General features: G+C 40.1%; 1 protein-coding gene across 1 annotated transcript; it reads right to left on the bottom strand.

Moving 5' to 3' along the window:
* Positions 1-1,711: 1,711 nt before the first annotated feature.
* On the bottom strand, positions 1,712-22,824 carry mdh1ab (malate dehydrogenase 1Ab, NAD (soluble)). The gene is made up of 9 exons (XM_080199960.1): positions 22,736-22,824; positions 13,015-13,113; positions 12,195-12,291; positions 10,481-10,656; positions 6,755-6,877; positions 6,184-6,360; positions 4,001-4,114; positions 2,216-2,305; positions 1,712-2,034 (listed from the first exon to the last, which is right to left on the bottom strand). The coding sequence occupies exons 1-9, from the start codon at positions 22,736-22,738 to the stop codon at positions 1,909-1,911; spliced, it is 1,005 nt and encodes a 334-aa protein (XP_080056086.1). The 5' UTR covers positions 22,739-22,824; the 3' UTR covers positions 1,712-1,908.
* Between the last annotated feature and the right edge of the window lie 368 nt (positions 22,825-23,192).

The following is a 23,192-nucleotide window of genomic DNA, read 5'->3' as shown; positions in this document are numbered from 1 at the left end:
TCTGAGAAAGGCTCTCACTATCCACCCTATCTAATCCTCTGATCATCTTGTATGCCTCTATTAAGTCACCTCTTAACCTTCTCTCTAACGAAAACAGCCTCAAGTCCCTCAGCCTTTTCTCATAAAGACGTTCCCACCATGCCAGGCAACATCCTGGTAAATCTCCTGTGTACCCTTTCCAATGCTTCCATATCCTTCGTATAATGCGGCGACCAGAACTGTACGCAACACTCCAAGTACGGCCGCACCAGAGTTTTGTACAGCTGCAACATGACCTCATGACTCCTAAACGCAATCCCTTTATCAATAAAAGCTAACACACCCTACACCTTCTTAACAACCCTATCAACCTGGGTGCCAAATTTCAGGGATCTATGCACATGGACACTGAGATCGCTCTGCTCAACCACACTACCAAGTATCTTACCATTAGCCCAGTACTCTGTATTCCTGTTACTCCTTCCAAGGTGAATCACTTCACACTTTTCCACATTAAACTGTATTTGCCACCTCTCAGTCCAGTTCTGCAGCTTGTCTATGTCTCTCTGTAACCTGCAATATCCTTCCGCACTGTCCACAACTCCACCAACTTTAGTGTCATCCACAAACTTACTAACCCATCCTTCTACACCTTCATCCAGGTCAATCATAAAAATGACAAACAGCAGTGGCCCCAAAACAGATCCTCATGGTACACCACTAGTAACTGAACTCCAGGATGAACATTTCCCATCAACCATCATCCTCTGTCTTCTTACAGCTAACCAATTTCTGAACCAAACGATCAAAAATTTGGAAGATGTTATCTAAGGACCATTGTTGAGTTCCCTCAGTGCATCTTGTAGATTGTTGCTGTTCATCAGTGGTAGAGGGTGCAGTGTTTGCAGATTGGGTGCCAATCAAGTTTTGTCCTGGATGATGTTGAGCTTCATCCAGGCAAGTGGAGAGAATTCCATCATATTCCTGACTTGTGCCTTGTTGATGGTGGACAGGCTTTAGGAAGTCTAGAGATGGATTGCTTGCTGCAGGATTCCTGGCTGCAGTATTTACATGGCAAGTCCAGTTCTGTTTTTGGTCAAAGGTAACCCTGAAAATAGTTGATAGTGGAGGATTCAGTGATGGTAATGTCATTGAATGTCAAGGGAAGATGGTTAGATTCTCCCTTGCTGGAAATGTTCATTGCCTGGCACTTGTGTGGTGTGATATTGTCCAGGTTTTGCTGCATTTGGACATGGAGTGCTTCAGTATCTGAGGAGTCACGAATCAGCCCCACTTCTGACCTTATGATGGAAGGAAGGTCATTGATGAAGCTGCTGAAGATGGTTGAGTCTAGGACACTACCCCAAGGAGCGGCTGCACTGATATTCTGGAACTGAGATGACTGACTCCTAACAATCATTTTCCTTTGTACTGGGCATGACTTCAACCTGCAGAGTTTCTCCTGATTCCCACTGACTCCAGTTTTGCTAGGGCTCCTTGATGCCACACTTGGTCGAATGCTACCTTGATGTCAAGGGCAGGCACTCTAACCTCACCTCTGAAAGTTCAGCTCTTTAGTCCATGTTTGAACCAAGGCTGTAATAAGCAAAATAACATGCGAGAGAGACAGATTTAGTATCAATAAGATATTTTCTGTAGTAATCCAGTTTCTTGTATTTTAATCAAGAGATATGATGCAAAACTGCTCAAGGAAATCAAAACAAACAGAACATAAGGTTACTGGTATTAGTTTTATTTTTATGCTTTCTGTATATTGGACAGTAATATAGACTCACTGAATATTAACTTTATAGTGCAGTTTAAGATTCCTTATGCAAGATTTTTTACGGCGACAATGGAAAACAGCTTTATTTTACCACAGTCACTGGACGTTCACAAGTGATTAGCACATAGTTTAGGCGATTTTTCTCAAACTCCAGACAGAAATTCAACAGCTGTTTCTTTCTCCTCCATCAGTTCTTTGGCAGTAGCTTTCATCATCTCACAGGAGAAGTCATTGATTTTCAGACATTCAACAATATGCCAACATTTATTCTGCAACAAAGGCAAACAATTAAATGTACACCTGAAAACAAAAGCCCATTTCAGGAAAGAATTAAAACGTATTTCACACAAGTATTTCAAAAATCTGCAGTTACGGATCTCATTATAAAGTAATTAGAAGAGATGAAATATGCTGTTAGCTGAATGGACGGGCAACACATTAGAAGCTTACCTTGATTTGAACAGGGAAGGAATAAACCAGATCATTGGGGATATTGTACGGGTTTCCATCTGAAATCACTCCCATGGACACCCATTCACCCTGAACAAAAAGCGAAGAGCTATCAGTGTATAATTTGATTCAGAAAGCTAGAGAGCAGTTGGCTGGAACAATCAAAATCAACAAATCGACTGACTTAAATGAGCTTTTTGAGTTACAACAGAAAGACTCCGGTACATTTTCCAAACAAACACCATGAAACATTTATTAAACGACAATCAAGTTTTATAAAGTGTGCTTAAAAATCCAAACATTCAGAATTTTAAAATGTCTGGTCCACTTTCATGACGCCAATGTAATAAAATTTAAATAATTTTGAAGCAAAACAGTGGGAGGGATTTTCCAGAAGTGTTCACCCCAAAACTGGAAAATCCCTGTCCAAGGTCAATGGATCTTTCCATGGTCTGCCCCTCGCCCACTAAAGTTCCTGTGGCAGGCGGAATGGGAAAATTTGCCTGCATGTTTGTTGTATTGTAGATGCTATTATCAGAATGGGTCAGAAGTGTTACTGGCGAAAATGTTAGTCAGTTAAATAAAATCAGTGCTATTAATGTTGATTAATTTGGTTTCATTCATTGGTTTCAAGATGAATGGACTTCTCAAGTGTGAATCTCCAATAAAAAGTTACTTCCACTCCTTTATTCGACTCCCAAAAAAGAATTCAAGAATTTACTGGATTGCCACTGCAAATACAAATTAAACTTGTGTCAGGAGTCAAAGCTATAAAATTATAACCTAAGGAGCCTATTTAATGACATGTTTTACATTTCTGTAATTCTATTCAACCTCGGAGACCCAAAAAGGGAACAACTGAACTTGTTGAGTCTCGCTCCTGCAGGGACTATATTGTTTCTAAAGGTATTTAAAAATAGCCTGTTACTTTCCCTTATTTTATTTGTCTTAATCAAATCTTTCTTTCCCTCACTTTATTTTCCTTTCTATAACTAAATCAATTAACTTACCCGATTTCTTTCTGCATCATTCACATTATTTTGTTTGCTCTATTCATAAATTTAACTGGATTTGACAGACTATTGTCCTTTTGTTCAAAGGCCCCAGACAACTTAGCAGTTGGCATAACTGGAACTCACGGGTATGGGAAAAGTCCAGTTAATGAAATACCCCGTCCAGCATTGGTAGTGATGAATGGAACTGTTACTGGACTAATAATCCAGAGACTGAAGTTAATGGGCTGGGGAGCTGGGTTCAAATCCCACCACGGCAAGGGTGATTGCCATTAAAAACCTTTCTGGTTCACTAAATTAGGGAAGGAAATCTGCCTTCCATCGTGGCGAGGCCTACATGTGACTCCAGTCAGCGATGCCCACATGCCATGAATGAATAAAAAATTCAGAGCCGCTCAAAAGTTGGTAAAATGAGACTTGACATTGCATGTTCAACATTACTGGACAGTGAAGCAAGTCCAATAATAGCAAATGAAAACAACTTGAGCACAAGACTTTTGTTTTAATTTGAAAGGGAGTGTGAAAAACAGGGCTCTTTGATCAACTTAAATCAGAAAACACTGGATTAGATTTCTAAATACATGTGTACACAGCTAGAACACACCCACGAAGGTACAAACTGGGGGATGAACATGCTAGTGTGAATGGAAGCAGAAACATACCATCTTATATAACAGAAAACATTCTAAGTGGATGGCATATGCAATGACAATTCACACCAGAGAACGAATTAGTGTAAAGGTAGCCCAGTTAAAATAATTAGTTAACAGACCTCAGGAGTGCCAAACCAGATATCCCTCATGTGATCAGAGATGGCCTTAGCAGCAGACATTGCGCTAGAAAGTTTCCGTGCCTTAATGACTGCAGCACCACGATTCTGTACAGTCTGTCGCCAGAGAGAAAGGAGCAAGTTTATCAGTAAAATTTCAAAACAGAGTTTACCAAATTGCTCAGGTCATAGCTGGTCACAGAGGACAGGAGATTTCTTTTCATAAAGACATTGATAGTTTCACTGGCACAGGTATTGCCAATAGACTGCAGTGCCAGTCACACACGACTAAAAACATCTTAGTCTGAGCACAAGACTAAGAACAATTAGATGGAAATAGATGAATAATTCAAAAACATTATTGATTAAAATAAGCAGATGTAAGGAAACAATTTAACACTATACATTTATGAACTGCATTGTCTTTTAAAACAAAAAACAAGTTGAAATCTGATGTTTAATCAGTGCTGTTGAAGCCTTTGACACAAATATATTTAAAAGCTTCATTATCAATATGCAATTGACCCCATCTTGTCACGTGATGTGACATTTGCTGCATCTGGTTTATAAAATACAAGGAAACAAATCGTGCAAATGCAAAAATCAAGGTATCGGGTCAAAACATTCTGGTGCTCTAATTAAATCCAAAATACAAAGTTTGTACCGCCAAACATTTTTGCTGCTTTACAGCTGTCCCTCTTTCTGCATGCAGACTGCATTTATTCATATGGCTTTCAACAGACTGAACAAATTACAACCCTGTTGAGCTCCAGAATCTGATTTAGATGAAAAGCAAATGCTTTGCTGGCACTATTCGATAAACGTACAGTGCTCCTACTATTTTTAACATTCTTTGCCCAAGAGAACAGATGGTTTCTGGTACTCTGCGTGCGTTTAGAATCCAACCACAACTCTCCATCCCTCTTTCATTTCAGCTTTTCCACTAAGTCACACTCAGGCTTCAGTCAGAGCAACCAAAATGGAGCAATAGCAGAAAATGGTGTTAATACTCAGCAGGGCAGGCAGTATCTAAAGTAAAGTTTATTTATCAGTTACAAGTAAGGCTTCCATTAACACTGCAATGCAGTTACTGTGAAATTCCCCTAACTGCCACAATCTGGTGCCTGTTCAGGTCAATGCACCTAACCAGCACTTCTTTCAGACAGTGGGAGGAAACCGAAGCACCCAGAGGAAACCCACGCAGACATGCGGAGAACATGCAAATTCAGTGACCCAAGCCGGGAATCAAACCCCGGTCCCTGGCGCTGTGAGGCAGCGCTGCTAACCACTGTGCCACCCCTGTGGGGAGAAACAGGGATAACATTTCAAGTTGAGATGGTCTATCTGCAGAATGTTTCCTGACATGAAGTGTTGGCTCTGTTTTTCTCTACAGGTGCTCTTTGGCCTACTGTTTGCAGCATTTTGTGATGTTGGAAATCTGAAACAACATCTGCATTAATTTGCCTTCGTAATCAAAGGTATATTTTTGTACCATTGATTATACCGTATTACCGTATCTCTGTATCTCAAAATATTAAAAATGTCGAAACAGGAAGCCCATTTTGGGTCTTTAAAGGTTTAGAACCTTTAAATAACTCAACTCCTCAGTCTGAACCAGTGACTAAGACCTAATCACTTACTCTGAGAATACAGCAAGAATATTGTACTGAATGCCCCAGGTTTAGGATTTTATTAATTAAACCTCAGTTCTGGGTTTCTCAAAGACAAATTTATCTAGATCACTTTGGATAAAGTAGGAAGACCGCCAGTTTGGATCTCCTTTAATATTGTTACCTGTGCTAGGCAGGGTGCTATACATTCACTCGAGTGGCACTTGTCAGAGGTTTGTGTGGGAGAAGACAGAACCAGTTTCAACTGCTGTGACCTACATACTGGTGCTGACACTATCAAATCGCTATTTTAGGGAAGGTGGGGTAGAATGAAACTGATACAGTGCAATCCAATCCAATACGGAATCAACATCTTAATCAAAATAACCAACTAAAAACAAACAGCATTATTAGTTCTGCTTAACTGATAAGGTCAATGTTTACACTTTAAAAGCAAAGAAAACTGAACACAGAAGGAAATAATGCCAATGCATTTCTCTCTGTATTTGCTGTAGCATTTATTTGTACTCCTTATAAATGCAAATATTTATGAAGATGAATTATGAAGTTACTCACAGTGATGAATTCACCCTTCAGCCAGTGATCATCCTTAATAGCATCAAAAACACTCATCTGCTTTTCTTTAATTTTTACGACAGCATGACTAACATCTGGATATTGAGTAGAAGAATGATTGCCCCAGATGATAACATTCTTTACATCATTAGAAGGCACCCCCAATCTGTATGCAATCTGAAAGATAAAAGTTTAATTGGTAACATGCTCAGTTAAGAAAAACAGAACTTACTTGAATAAACAAAAAGGATAAAATATGTCGCAATCTTTTAAAGTATAGGTCAGGCTTTTCATTTGGTCTAAATGTGCAATCTGTCCACATTTCTGGAAACTTGCAAACCCATACTTTCATTCAAATCATTAATGAAGCCTCAGACATTACTTCAGCCTTCAAACACAGATTTTGCACATGTGCATAAAAAGCCACATAATTAAAGATAAATGTTTTTTCCAGAGCTAATGTGGAGATCAGAATGTGTGAAAACTGAATTTTCGCAAGTTGTAGAATGAAGACTTACTCCCCAAAGCTTAACTCACCAAAACCTGTACTTTAAAATCAGACTCTAAATACCTGAGCTTTCGCGCGGTTGTGATCCAAACGAGTCAGGCAAGAGAAGTTCTCTTTTGGAATGGAGGGAGCACACTTCATTGCAGTCAAACAGTTGGTATTGGCTGGATTCCCCACAACAAGAACCTGCAAGAAATAGTTTGGTTTGTTATGATTGTAACCGATAAAGAATCCAATAATAATGGCAGCAACCAAACATACACATCAAGTCAAATGTGATATTTAAATGTCACATATTAGGAAAAATATATGAGCAGGGAAGGATTTGTAAACTGTTGGAAAGTGTAGTTTAAGGAGCTTAATACCTGTAAACAGAACTGTAAGTTTTTTGATTTGTATAACTGCAATCTCGCTGCATGTTCATAGCCTGATCTACTTTCTGTAACAGCACTTGGTAATGACACATTTAATAAGAGGCCAAGTCTTTACCCACTCTGGAATATCATGGGCAGCCAGAATATTTATCCAAACCAGAAAAATAAAATCAACAGGTAATGAAGACAAAAGCCAGCTTGCATGATCCTTTTACCACAGAAAGCCACGGCAGCCAAGTCACTGAATATGGAACATAGGATTGAAATGAGGAGAGAAGTATTATAATAAGCATCTTCCTACTTTAACGTATATACTTTGGTTTAAATGTGAGCACGTGTGAGTGACATCTTCAGTAACACACACTTTTGCAAGGGCTCTGTACAACTCGCTGCATCCAGTTCTGTACTGTTGTACAGTATTCAGATATTTTTATATGAAGGTTGAATATCAATGTATTCAACTACCTTTTTTGTGGCAAAGTTATAACAGCCATCTTCCTTTGTGCTAGGTTTGATTCCAACCAGTGGAGGGGTTTTCCCAATTCCAGTTTTGCTAGGGCTCCTGTTTGTAATCTTTATTAATGATCTGGATGAGGGTATAGTTGGGTGGATTAGTAAGTTTGCTGGTGACACCAAAGTCGGAGGTGTGGTAGATTGTGAGGAAGGGTGTCGAAGTTTGCAGGGTGACTTGGACAGGTTGCAGAGCTGGGCCGCGAGGTGGCGGATGGAGTTTAATGCGGAGAAGTGTGAGGTAATCCATTTCGGTAGGAATAACAGATGTGTTGAGTATAGGGCTAACGGGAGGACTTTGAATAGAGTGGAGGAGCAGAGGGATCTAGGTGTATGTGTACATAGATCCCTGAAAGTTGGGAATCAAGTAGATAAGGTTGTTAAGAAGGCGTACGGTGTCTTGGCGTTTATTGGTAGGGGGATTGAATTTAGGAGTCGCAGCGTCATGTTGCAACTGTACACAACTCTGGTGCGGCCGCACTTGGAGTACTGTGTGCAGTTCTGGTCCCCACATTATAGGAAGGATGTGGAGGCTTTGGAGAGGGTGCAGAGGAGGTTTACCAGGATGTTGCCTGGTATGCAGGGGAGGTCCTATGAGGAGAGACTGAGGGATTTGGGGTTGTTTTCACTGGAAAGAAGGCGGCTAAGAAGGGATCTTATAGAAACATATAAGATGATTAGAGGTTTAGATAGGGTGGATGGTGATAGCCTGTTTCCTCGGATGGAGAAATCTAGCACGAGGGGGCATGGCTTTAAATTAAGGGGGGGTAGTTATAGGACGGATGTCAGGGGCAGGTTCTTTACCCAGAGGGTGGTGAGGGACTGGAATGCCCTGCCTGCTGCAGTTGTAAATGCGCCTAGTTTGGGGGCGTTTAAGAGATTGGTGGATAGGTTTATGGACGAAAAGGGATTGGTTTAGGTTAGTGGGTCAATGTTTTTTTTTAAAAATAAGACTGGTCGGCGCAACATTGTGGGCCGAAGGGCCTGTTCCGCGCTGTAATGTTCTATGTTCTATGTCCTTGATGCCACTCAGTCAAATGCTGCCCTGATGCTAAAGGCAGCCTGGAACTCAGCTCTTTAGTCTCTGTTTGAACCAAGGCTGAATGACCCTGGCGGAACCAAAACTGAGTGAGCAGGTGATTGCAGAGGAGGTGTTGCTTCTTAGCACCGTCAACAACACAATCATTTTGCTGATCATTAAGAACAGTCAAACAGGGTAGTAACTGGCCGGACTGAGTTTGTCTTGATTTTTGCGGACAGTTCATTCCTGAGCAGTTTTTCTCATTTCCATGGAGTGACATAGCTATAGTGGGACAGCTTGATTAAGGGCACGGCAGGTTCTGGCGCACAAATCTTCAATACTATTGCTGGAATATTGTCAGGGCCAAAGCCGTAGCAGTATCCAGTGCCTTCAGCTATTTCTTGATAGTGTGGAGCGAAACAAATTGGCTAAAAACTGACATTTGTAATGCTGGTAATGAAGATTGTTGCAAACGTTTCGGCCTCGACTTTTGCACTGATATGCTGGACTCCACTATCACTGAGGATGGAGATATTTGTGGAACTTCCTCCTCCAGTGAGTTAATTGTTCATCACCAGTTATAATTGGATGAGGGAGGGCTGTTGAGCTTAGATCTGATCCGATAGCTTAGCTATCACTTGCTGTTTGGCATGCAAGTGTCTTGTTTTGCAGCTTCACCAGGTTCTAGGTTTGCCTGGTGTTGCACCTGGCATTCCAACCTGCACTTCAGACAGCACTGCTTCCTCACAGGGCCTGGGTTCGATTCCCATCTTGGGCGCTTGTGGAGTTCACACATTCTCCCATGTCTGCATGGGTTCCCTCCAGAGGCTCCAAATTCCTGAGCATTAACCTGGGGCTTGGATTACTAGTTCATGACATTACCACTACGCCAGCACTTCCCTTTATGTCCTTACTACAATCAAGCATAGTAATGTCACACATCAACATCGAATTGTGTCTGCCAATGACAGGACCAATCGTCCCAAATTATTCTGAACTAAGCAGCATCCAGAGAGACAGAAACATCGTGTTTCAAATCAATGACCTGATGTTTCAGTTGAAGTATCTAACCTGAAATGTTAACAGTTTCTTTCTCCACAGATGCTGCCAGAACTGAATATTTCCAGAATTTCCCATTTTTATTTCAGATTTCTAGCATTCACAGAATTTTGTGTCCCCCACCCTCTGGAACCTGTTGCATTATTATTTGCTCTGCCTCCAATTTAGGTACTAAATTTTGCCTATTTTTCTTACAAAAGTTATCCAATTCATTCACCCTAAAACAGATCCACAGAATACCCTACTCACAATCCTATCGTATTCTGTAAAATTCCCATTTACCAGTTTTGTTTTTAAGCCAATTAGCTTTCCAGAGTAATCATTTACCCATCCTCATCACTCTTTTACCTTTTCCATCAAAATTTTTTCGGAAGATTCCAAGTACGTAATGGTGTACTGTCTCTCCCTCCTTTAACAAATGATATTTCTCACATAGAAAATCAAAGTACTGCAGATGCTGAAAATTTGAAATAAAAACAAATGCTCTGATGAAAGGCCATCAATCTGAAACATTAACTCTGCTTCTCTCTTCACAGATGCTACCTGACCTGCTAAGTATTTCCAGCACTTTTTCTACTTTCCAAATGTTCATCCACTAGATCTCTGCATAAATTCAACAATTTTCCCTACAGTTGATTGTTTATAATTCTCACTGTCTTTTGTTTAACAGGACTTTTTTATTTAGCCACTTAAGCTGTGCTTAGGAATCTCCCCTGAATTTGGGAAGATTACAAAAAGACATTGAGAAAATTTACCAATCACAGCCAAATAAGTAGCTCCAAGTTTAACATAGTGGTACTTAATACCAAATCTAAGTTTTGTTACCTTGACTGTCTTCTTGGCCAGCCTGTCCAGAGCGCTTCCCTGGGATTTGAATATCTTGGAGTTTGCTTGCAGTAGATCTTTCCTTTCCATGCCCTCCCGTCTTGGCATAGAGCCCACAAGAATCGCCACATCAATGTCCTTGAAAGCTTCCTCCTCTTTGTCAGTTGCAATGACCTCTGCAGGAGCAATGTAATTACTATTTTATTTAAACAAATATCAAAATTAACTCCCCGACTGGCACTCCTAGTTTAGAACAGCATTGAAGCTACTTAGATTTTGATCTTTAACAGATGAGTTCTTGCTTTAGAGAAGGGAGACAATTCAAATTTTCCTCTCCATAGTTAATGCTAGGTAGGAGTAAATAATTTGTCATAAAAACAGAAAATGCTGGATAAATTCAGCATATGGAAAGAAAGTCCTTATGGCTCTTCTTCAGAGTGGAAAGAAGTCTCACAACATCAGCTTAAAGTCCAACAGGTTTATTTGTAGCAAATGCCACTAGCTTTCAGAACAGGCTGTCCCTTCATCAGGTGGGTGGGAGTTCTTCTTTCGAGCTGCCAGACCTGCTGAGTTCATCCAACATTTTCTATCTAGGTTTGCGGCATCAGCAGTATTTTGTTTTTATTTCAGTAGGTAAGTTAATGTTACTTGGATCTGGTCATACTGCTTTTTTCTGGTGGGCTGCTAGCAAATATGCTGGGGAAGAGCTTCTTGAGGTTTCTTTTTCAGAACTGCCAAGACCAAAAGCCAACAGTTTGAAGTCAGCCAAGAGACTCTATTTGCCTCAGAGGTGAGAATGTTCTACATTCTATTTTTTCCAACAGCTTGGTTTGCCTTTAAGGAAGGAGGACAAACATCAGCTCAGTGATCCTGCTTTAGAAAGGCTCCAAGAATCTCTGCTGATGATCAAATGGACACACACTTGATGTGATATTAAGGTACCTGGAGGAGAATTTCCAAGATTAATCTCTGTATTGGTCCGATTTAACTGGGGACACCAGCAATGGCTACAACTAGCCTGAGGGTGCATAAGCTACAGCAGCGATAAGACACATGGTCCACCATTCCAACTCTTGACTGAATTCCAAGGGTGGCACAGTGGTTAGCACTGATGGAAGAGGGTGGAATGGTGGGCTTGGGTGAAATAAATCCACAGCTTTGATTCAGTCAGCAATCCACATTTCATTATGCAGTTACCTTAATAAGTTACAATCCTTTTCTAAGATTGTACACAGGTTTTTTCCCCTCTCAACCAGAAATTCCAGATTTTGTAATGTCAAAAGAGAGAAAACAGGTTATTTACTTGTGCTTAACAGCTAAACCAATGACAGTTGTGCATCAAATCTACCTGTTAATCAATAGTTGTGAAACACTAATGATGCAATGGACACTGAACTGATCCATAAACATGGGACACAATCATTGCACAGGGGCAATTCCAATAAAATTTACAAACAGCAAAATTTGGTTTCCAATTGCAAAAATTAGGAGTTTAAATTCCAGCTCTGACTTACTTTCAGTTTAGCAAAATCTCAGCTGACAACTAAAATTGATTTTATTTCCAACATAATAGATATTCAAACTAAATGTACAATGTACTGTACTTAAAAGTTTATCCAGTTCTTTTAAGTAGAAAACGAAAGAACTTTTATAATAAGACTTGAGACTTCTCAATTTTAAATCAGCATCCAATGGCCACCTTTAACCTACTCACCTTGGATCAGTGGGAGAGCACAATCCTGGATTTCCATCAAGACACCATCGAGCACTGACATCATTGGTGTAATATCAAGCAGCACAAGAATGAGGGGCTTGAAATTAGATTAAAAAACCATAATTCAGTATTGTTTTACACACAACACAATGCTTTCATCTTATGTCACCCGATGACACTTCAGCAGAATGAAACATTTTACTTTGAGATAGCATTCCTTCAGTAGCTTTCAGTTAGGATTCACAATACCTACACAAATTCGTTATTTTGTTTGTTTCAAGGTGAATGCTCCAAGACAAGACATTATTTCATATTTGGGAAGGTAAAGAAACTCTTCCCAGTTTTTAAACTACTGCTACCAGTGTGAAATGAGACCATCTGTTTGACTTTGTCCAGCTGGTTACAACAATGTCAGAACAGCTTACCACAGTGTCCATGGTAAAGATGAGATTCAAACTTAGTTATAGTTTATATTGTGACTTTTTAGAAAGGAGAAAATGACAACTTTCCCTGGTGAGAAAGCATTGGGTGAAGAATGTAATTTCAGCATTAGATCCATATTCAGACAGCCCATACTCGATAGAAACTAGCATCCTGTGAGGTTCAAGATCCTTTTTGACTTTAAAAATTATAGTCTTAACGAGGGCTGGATTCTAAACGGAGAGTTCCATTTATTTTCTTTTCCTCTCTCCATGTTCCCAAGCATTTTTTAAAAATATGCATAAACACAATGCTGTTATTGCAATAATCCAATGTTTTGAACAAGCAAAAAAACTGTTAACTGTTGAATCAGCTGATTTTTAATAACTGTAAACATTACCTGGTCTTTTCCAAAAACATCGCCCTTTGCAATGTTGAAGAGAAGGGAATAGGCAATCTGACCAGCAGCGCCAGTCACGAGAACTTTAACGGGCGCTGCCTGGAAGACAAAGCAAATGGGGAAAATCACAGTGACCCAGAGATGCACATCATACAAAATACACATTTTTCAAAGTTCAATCTCTCTACCAGACACAAGCAAACATATGAATTAGGAGAAGGAGTAGGCCATTTGGGCCCTCAAGCCCGTTCCACCATTCAATAAGATCATGACTGGTTGATTGTAACTCAACTCCACATTCTCTCCTATCCCTGATGAGCTTTCACCCACTTGTTAATGATGAATCCACCTACCCATACCTTAAAAAATATAAAGACTCTGCTTCAACTGCCTTTTGAGAAAGAGTATTCCAGAGACTCACAGCCCTCAAAGAAATAATTTCTCCTCATCTGTCAGAAGTGGGCAAACATTTACTTTTAAATAGTGAAAACTAGTTCTAGATTCTTCCACAGAGAAACATTCTTCCCTTACGCTCTAGAAAACTGAAGTTTCTTCTACTACTCTGCATCCGTTATAAACAGATCCATAATAACTAAATGCACCAGGCTGAAGGATTATCAGCTTAACATTTTCTACAAGCACTTTGAAAGGTTTAAGAATATTTAAATTAAAAAAACTTAACTTCTGAGAGAAAAAAAACCTTGAATAATTAAACCCCTGGTATTGGTGTGCAAAGCAGAATTAGAATTGATTTCTGTCTAGCCAGGAACAGAATTGGATTGAAGCTAAAGCAGGTATTTAATTAATTTGCATTAAAACAGTTGGTATTAATCTGTGATATACACAGCCTCTCATGAAATTATTCATTGGTTCCAGAATGGAATACAAAATTGCCATTGGTAGAAATAGAAATATAAAATTGGAACTATTTTCCGGATCAAGTTCTTGTAGCCAAGGAAACAATTGGTTTTTGCAGTACCCATATAACAATGTGTCTTTTTGTAGAATTTTTACAATAGAAAAATCATCCAAGGACGTTTCACAGGCAGAGATCAGATTCCTCCATATCACATTAACAGGATCACATTGCTTACAAACCCATTCAATGCCAACTCAGCTAAATATCAAACAACAGAAACATTTTTGGCACTGAAAAATACTATTACATCCACAATCTCATTCATCTCTTTTAAACAAATCAACCAATTCCTCCAATCAGTTAATGTTCAATGACTCTTCGTAATGCTGTGTTAATGTTATTTGAGGGGATGCTTGGTTTGAGTGACATTTCCACAGTCGAACATTCACGTAACCATAAAGAATAGACAAATATGCTACTCCAGCTTAGCCCCCTTCTTAGGGGCAGAGTATTGTATTTCAAAATGAGAATGCAACAGAAAACCATGTGATATTCTGCTGAAAGTTGTATTTGATGTTGAAAATAAGGCATCGTATTTAACTATTTACTAACCAGGAGTTCCCGGCTGGAGACTCTACAAAAACAAATTTATGTGCATTTGAGGTTCAATGTTGGGATGGAACTTCATGCTTGTGGTATTTGCTGTGGTTTAAATGTTTTGAGATTCGTCTTTTTGTTGAAAGCGTCAAAGCTCCAGTTAAATTTCTAAATCGCATTTACCAAGCTCCAGGTCCAATCCAGCTCTAACCAGTTTAGCACCTGTGGTGGAAACTAACTATCTATTTGTTCACTGGAGCGTGAAAGCATTTGTATTCTTGCTATTTACTCCAATCCTATGTATCCAATGTCTGTATCCAAACTGTAACACACCATTCCTCGAGATTAGACAGGCACATGACTGAGTTGGAGATGGGTGGACATAGGAGAACCTTTAATTAAGGGTCATTAGCATTGGGGCGTCCCTAGAAATGTAAATGGGTATAGTATGATAATAATGTTTTTCTCTTTTCATTCACAGGTTTTAAATCGGTCCACCTGGTGTCCAACGAGGGACATACACGCAATGGGTCGTACTGGGGCTGCTCTTGGTTGTTTGAGATTGGCCTAGTGCTTCATGTCGTTAGTGTGTGCCTAAACTGGACCAGATACTGGGCAAGACAACAGCTCAGTGACTATCGCTGATTGCTGTGCAGACACATGGATTTGGGCCGGTGTCTGTGGGAGTTTGCGCATTCTCCCCGTGCTTGCGTGGGTTTTCTCCGGGTGCTCCGGTTTCCTCCCACACCCCAAAGATGTGCTGTTAGGCTGACTGGCAGGAATAAATTGTCCCTAAATCAGTTTTCCCTCAATCTGGATGGCCATAAAACATTAGATAGGGGTCATGGGTAGACAGGTGGTGTTGAGATGGCAGCGCGGGCTCATTGGGCCGAAGGGCCTGTTTCCCAGGCTGATTTTGTTCTTTGAGATACCCAACTCTTTCTTTAGGTGGTTCCAGTGCTCTCAACACCAGCACAATAATCTGCAAGTCCATTTCATGTATTGATCAAAGAACTGTGGTGACATGGTGACACAGCGGTTGGTACTGCTGCCTCACTGTGCCAGGGAGCAGTGTTCAATTCATGGCTTGGGTCCCAGTCTGCACATTCTCCCCATGTCTGCGTGGGTTTCCTCCAGATGCTCTGGTTTCTTCCCACAGTCCAAAGATGTGCAGGTTAGGTGCACTGACCATGGTAAATTCTCCCTCAGTGTACACGAACAGGTGCCAGCATGTGGCAACTTGGGGATTTTTACAGTAACTTCATTGCAGCGTTAATGTAAGCCTACTTGTGACACCAATAAATAAACTTAAAAAAACTCTTTAAAACTGTTTCTGACATCAATCCTAGGATTACAGAAGCATGAACTGTATTCCCGCATCCTACTCCCAGTTTAACGTATAGAAGTTGGAGTCACATCTTCTGTTCCCTTAATTATGCTCTACTGGGGTATATTCAGAATGGCAGATGGAAAGGGGAGTTTAATGAGGCTGAGTCCTGGAACCACATTCACAATTTGTACAATTTAGACTTGGGATTCAAAAGCACAATCTTGTTGAGTGGGTGGAACGAGCAACACTGAGGAGGACTGCAAGAAGTTACTAAGAAACCGACAGAATGAGCATACAACGAATTTCAACATAATGATAAGGAATTACATTTTCAAAATAAGGTTGTCATACGTGACTTGGAAAATGAGAATCTAAATGGGACAGTGTAACCAAAGGGATTTGGGAGTATGAATACACCAATAAATAAAGGTTGCTTCACAGGTTAATAAGTTCATTAAAAAAAAACACAAACCAAATACGGGTTTATTTTTAGAGGAACAGAATTGAAAAGTCGGGACATTATGTTAAACTTGAATCAAACCTTGATTAGGTTGCACTGTACTGCGGTATTTCAAGCCTATTAAAAGGTTTTAGACGAACAGGAAATTGTGCAAAAACAGATTAAAAAGGAAGGTACCGCAAATGCACGTCTGCACACGAGAAAAGGAATGGCAGGCTGGTTCCTTTCTCTCTGAATAAAAAGGCCGAGAGGTGACCTAACAGAGGATTTTAAGATTATAAAATATTTTAATGGAATGGATAAGGAAAGAATGTTTCCTCTCGTGGGGGAAAGCACAACTACAGGCTATCAATATGATAGTCACCATGAAATCCAAGAGGGAATTCAGAACCAAAACACTTACCCACAGTGCAATGAGAATGTGTTACTCTAGATCACACACGCCCTCAGTTACAGGGATTGTGCAAGAAATGAATAAATGTGATTATTACTGAATATTTTCATATCTCCCTTTAGGAAAAGGGCCCTTGGCAGTTTGGGCTCAATTCCCAGTCAGTCTTGTGACTGGCCCCAGCACACAAACTTTGTCCTATTTCTCTGCAGCTAGAAATCATGATACTGCCTCAAGGACATTCACAATCAATCCCAACATCAAGTTCCTCACTCGTGCGGCAAAATTCAGCCCAATCAGTCTACTGACACTGTTATTCTTTCAATTTTAATCTTAGCTCTTTCAAAACTATTCATCGAGTCTTGACCACTTCCCCTTTCCATGTGAAGTACATTACAATCATTGTTCAAAAAGCTCATTCTATAGGTTAGGAACTGCCCACCTTCAAATCATTGCTTCTCTTAGTTTTCAATTGTCTGGAAATAAATCCAATGAGCATTTTGTTTCCGAATTTAAATCATTTCTGTAAATTATAAATAGTTGAGATTCCAACTTTGGGACCCAAATGTTTTTTCAGGATATCGCGTCAACAACTAAGATCAATTCTGTCAAAGAACCACACTGGGTGAATGAAAGGAATAATTCTCAAGGTCATTGCTTCAATTTCGACCACACATTCTTTGTATGGCTTTGTGAGTAGAAAATCATGACTCACAAATTTGACTGCGTTTTTTGAAGGGGTAACCAAGAAGGTAGACGAGGGCAATACAGTTGATGTTGTCTACACGAACTTTGACAAGGTACCACGTGGTAGGTTGTTACATAAAGTTAAATCTCACGGGATCCAGGGTGAAGAATCTAAGTGGATACAAAATTGGCTTCTTGACATAAGCCAGAGGGTGGTTGTAGAGAGTTGTTTTTCAAACTGGAGGCCTGTGACTAGCGGTGTGCCTCAGGGATCAGTGCTGGGCCCACTTATTTGTCATTTATATTAATGATTTGGATGAAAATATAAGGGGCATGGTTTGTAAGTTTGCAGATGACACCAACATTGGTGGCATGGTGGACAGCGAGGAAGGTTATCTCCAATAGCAGCGGGATCTTAATCAATTGGGCCAGAGAGCTGACGAATGGCAGATAGAATTTAATTTAGATAAATGCGAGGTAATGCATTTTGGTAGATTGAACCAGGGAAAGATTTACTCAGTTAATGGTAGAGCAATGGGGAGAGTTACAGAACAAAGAGATCTAGGGGTACATATTCTTAGCTCCTTGAAAGTGGAGTCACAGGTGGACAGAGTGGTGAAGAAGGCATTTGGCATGCTAGGTTTCATCAGTCAGAACACTGAATACAGGAGTTGGGACATCTTGTTGAAGTTGTACAAGATATTGGTAAGGCCACACTTACAATACTGTGCGCAATTCTGGTCACCCTATTATAGAAAGAGTGCAGAAAAGTTTTACTAGGATGCTACTGGGACTTGATGGATTGAGTTATAAGGAGAGGCTGGATAGACAGGGACTTTTTTCTCTGGAGCGTAGGAGGCTGAGGGGTGACCTTATAGAGGTCTATAAAATAATGAGGGAATTAGATAAGGTAGATAGTCAATAACTTTTCCCAAAGGTAGGGGACTCTAAAACTAGAGGGTATCAGTTTAAGGTGAGAAGGGAGAGATACAAAAGTTTCCAGAGGGGCAATTTTTTCCCACACAGAGGGTGGCGAGTGTCTGGAACAAGCTGCCAGAGGCAGTAGTAGAAGTGGGTACAATGATCTTTTAAAAAGCATTTAGATAGTTACATGGGTAACTGGAGGAGGGAACCGAGTGTAGGGTGTCGAAATTTGCTGATGACACCAAGATTGGGGGAACGGCAAATTGTGCGGAGGGTGTGGAGAGTCTGCAGAAGGATCTAGATAGGCTGGGCGAATGGGCCAGGAAATGGCAAATGGAATTTAATGTTGGCAAGTGTGAGGTGGTCCACTTTGGTAGGAAGAATGGTAGGAAGGACTATTACTTACGGGGCGAAAAACTGCAGCAGGCGACGGTGCAGAGGGACCTCGGGGTCCTTGTGCATGAGTCGCAAAAACCCAGCTTGCAGGTGCAGCAGGTGGTCAGGAAGGCTGGCCTTCATAGCGAGGGGGATTGAATATAAAAGTAGGGAGGTCTTGCTGCAGCTGTATAGGGCATTGGTGAGGCCACAGCTGGAGTACTGTGTGCAGTTTTGGGCGCCGCACCTGCGCGAAGATATTTTGGCCTTGGAGGGAGTGCAGAGGAGGTTTACTAGGCTGATACCGGAGTTGAGGGGGTTGAGCTATGAGGAGAGGCTGAATAAACTAGGCTTGTACTCGTTAGAGTTTAGAAGAATGAGGGGAGATCTCATTGAGATGTGTAAGATGATGAATGGGATGGATAGGATAGAGGTGGAGAGACTCTTCCCGCTCAAAAAAGACAGTAGGACTAGGGGGCACAGCCTCAAGATAAAAGGGGGGCAGTTTAGAACGGAGTTGAGGAGGAACTTCTTCACTCAAAGGGTGGTGAATCTCTGGAATTCTCTGCCCGTTGAAGTGGTGGAGGCTGCCTCGCTAAATATATTTAAGACGCGGGTTGATGGGTTTTTGATAAGAGAGGGGATTAAGGGTTATGGGGAGAGGGCGGGAAAGTGGAACTGAGCCACGACAGATCAGCCACGACAGATCAGCCACGATCTTATTGAATGGCGGGGCAGGCTCGAAGGGCTAGATGGCCTACTCCTGCTCCTATTTCTTATGTTCTTATGTAAGATGGGTATAGAGGGATATGGGCCAAATGCAGGCAATTAGGATTCATTTAGGGCTTTTAAAAAAAAGGGCAGCATGGACAAATTGGGCCGAAGGGCCTGTTTTCATGCTGTAAAACTTTATGACTCTATGACATTCAAAACTGCGAGGAGGAATCAACCTTGAAAAGGAAGTTATGAAGATGTAATCAGAAATTGTCATATTTATCCAGTCCTGTCATGGCTTCAGTCTACCTTTTAAAAATAATTCACAATCAGATGCACTCATACAGACTACAGGCACAAATCTGATCTTGTCTTGCTTTATATGCAAGGCAAACTAGATCAACATGCTGTTTTTTTCCCTCCTCCACACAGTTCATAACTTGATGCCTCTGAAAAGTCACAGTTATTTAATCCTAGCGCATCAGTCAAAGGTAGTTACTCCTATCTGAGAAGTAGATTTGTTAGTTATCGCCAAGCTGGTGCACTGCAGCTAGATAGTTATCGCCAAGCTGGTGCACTGCAGCTAGATAGTTATCGCCAAGCTGGTGCACTGCAGCTAGATAGTTATCGCCAAGCTGGTGCACTGCAGCTAGATAGTTATCGCCAAGCTGGTGCACTGCAGCTAGATAGTTATCGCCAAGCTGGTGCACTGCAGCTAGATAGTTATCGCCAAGCTGGTGCACTGCAGCTAGATAGTTATCGCCAAGCTGGTGCACTGCAGCTAGATAGTTATCGCCAAGCTGGTGCACTGCAGCTAGATAGTTATCGCCAAGCTGGTGCACTGCAGCTAGATAGTTATCGCCAAGCTGGTGCACTGCAGCTAGATAGTTATCGCCAAGCTGGTGCACTGCAGCTAGATAGTTATCGCCAAGCTGGTGCACTGCAGCTTACAGTAGTTGCTGAGATAACGACCATTCTGAGATGTATATTAAAGCAAAAACCTGGATAAAAGCAAAGGATAAAGGCTTTGACAAAGGGTCATCTGGTCTTGAAACGTCAGCTCTTTTCTCTCCTTACAGATGTTGCCAGACCCGAGATTTTCCAGCATTTTCTCTTTTGGTTGTATATTAAAGCAGTTATTAACATACTGACCATCCTGAGGTGAGTATTAAGTTATTAGCAGACTGACCATCCTGGGGTGTATACTAACAGTTATTAACACACTGACCGTCCTGAGGTGTATACTAACAGTTATTAACACACTGACCGTCCTGACGTGTATACTAACAGTTATTAACACACTGACCGTCCTGACGTGTATACTAACAGTTATTAACACACTGACCGTCCTGACGTGTATACTAACAGTTATTAACACACTGACCGTCCTGACGTGTATACTAACAGTTATTAACACACCGACCATCCTGGGGTGTATATTAAGTTATTAACACACCGACCATCCTGGGGTGTATATTAAGTTATTAACACACCGACCATCCTGGGGTGTATATTAAGTTATTAACACACCGACCATCCTGGGGTGTATATTAAGTTATTAACACACCGACCATCCTGGGGTGTATATTAAATAATTAACACACCGACCATCCTGGGGTGTATATTAAATAATTAACACACCGACCATCCTGGGGTGTATATTAAATAATTAACACACCGACCATTTTGAGGTGTATATTAAATAATTAACACACTGACCATCCTGGGGTGTATATTAAATAATTAACACACTGACCATTTTGAGGTGTATATTAAATAATTAACACACTGACCATTTTGAGGTGTATATTAAATAATTAACACACTGACCATTTTGAGGTGTATATTAAATAATTAACACACTGACCATTTTGAGGTGTATATTAAATAATTAACACACTGACCATTTTGAGGTGTATATTAAATAATTAACACACTGACCATTTTGAGGTGTATATTAAATAATTAACACACTGACCATTTTGAGGTGTATATTAAATAATTAACACACTGACCATCCTGGGGTGTATATTAAATAATTAACACACTGACCATTTTGAGGTGTATATTAAATAATTAACATACTGACCATTTTGAGGTGTATATTAAATAATTAACACACTGACCATTTTGAGGTGTATATTAAATAATTAACACACTGACCATCCTGGGGTGTATATTAAATAATTAACACACTGACCATTTTGAGGTGTATATTAAATAATTAACATACTGACCATTTTGAGGTGTATATTAAATAATTAACACACTGACCATTTTGAGGTGTATATTAAATAATTAACACACTGACCATTTTGAGGTGTATATTAAATAATTAACACACTGACCATTTTGAGGTGTATATTAAATAATTAACACACTGACCATTTTGAGGTGTATATTAAATAATTAACACACTGACCATCCTGGGGTGTATATTAAATAATTAACACACTGACCATTTTGAGGTGTATATTAAATAATTAACACACTGACCATTTTGAGGTGTATATTAAATAATTAACACACTGACCATTTTGAGGTGTATATTAAATAATTAACACACTGACCATCCTGGGGTGTATATTAAATAATTAACATACTGACCATTTTGAGGTGTATATTAAATAATTAACATACTGACCATTTTGAGGTGTATATTAAATAATTAACACACTGACCATTTTGAGGTGTATATTAAATAATTAACAGACTGACCATCCTGGGGTGTATATTAAATAATTAACACACTGACCATTTTGAGGTGTATATTAAATAATTAACATACTGACCATTTTGAGGTGTATATTAAATAATTAACATACTGACCATTTTGAGGTGTATATTAAATAATTAACATACTGACCATTTTGAGGTGTATATTAAATAATTAACATACTGACCATTTTGAGGTGTATATTAAATAATTAACATACTGACCATTTTGAGGTGTATATTAAATAATTAACACACTGACCATTTTGAGGTGTATATTAAATAATTAACACACTGACCATTTTGAGGTGTATATTAAATAATTAACACACTGACCATTTTGAGGTGTATATTAAATAATTAACACACTGACCATTTTGAGGTGTATATTAAATAATTAACACACTGACCATCCTGGGGTGTATATTAAATAATTAACACACTGACCATTTTGAGGTGTATATTAAATAATTAACACACTGACCATTTTGAGGTGTATATTAAATAATTAACACACTGACCATTTTGAGGTGTATATTAAATAATTAACATACTGACCATTTTGAGGTGTATATTAAATAATTAACATACTGACCATTTTGAGGTGTATATTAAATAATTAACACACTGACCATCCTGGGGTGTATATTAAATAATTAACATACTGACCATTCTGCTCCAGGGTCACCTCTGCCGCTGCTGCTGCTCCTCGACCGCCAAATGCCAGTGGAGTCACGTGGGCCCGTGTCACGTCACGGGCCGACGGCGAGGTGCACTCTGGGAATTGTAGTTTCTATTTCAGGGCGAACCGCGCTGACATTGGGGATCCGGACTACAACTCCCGGCAAACCCCGCGCGCGCCCGCCCGCCTCACAACCTACCTCCCTCCGCCCCCCGCCTTCCCCAAATAGTGCCGCTCCTTAACGCACCCAACCCCTCACCAGCAAGCTTCAGAAACAGTTAACACTAACTTTATTAAGTTGATGAGTTGTTCTGTGGGGTTAAATTGGGAAGCACTGGTACTTCCCGAGTTGCTAGTGTTGTTTTAAATAACTCCTTTTTTTATATAACCAACGGTGCGAGTGTCCTTGGGACGTCGTGATGATGTAATTCCGGCCGGTTGCCG

This window comes from Carcharhinus amblyrhynchos, chromosome 12 (genome assembly GCF_965287045.1).
Source record: "Carcharhinus amblyrhynchos chromosome 12, sCarAmb.v2.hapA, whole genome shotgun sequence".
Taxonomy (NCBI): domain Eukaryota; kingdom Metazoa; phylum Chordata; class Chondrichthyes; order Carcharhiniformes; family Carcharhinidae; genus Carcharhinus; species Carcharhinus amblyrhynchos.
Note: the sequence above shows the minus strand (reverse complement) of the source record. Positions and strands in the feature narration are given on the sequence as shown.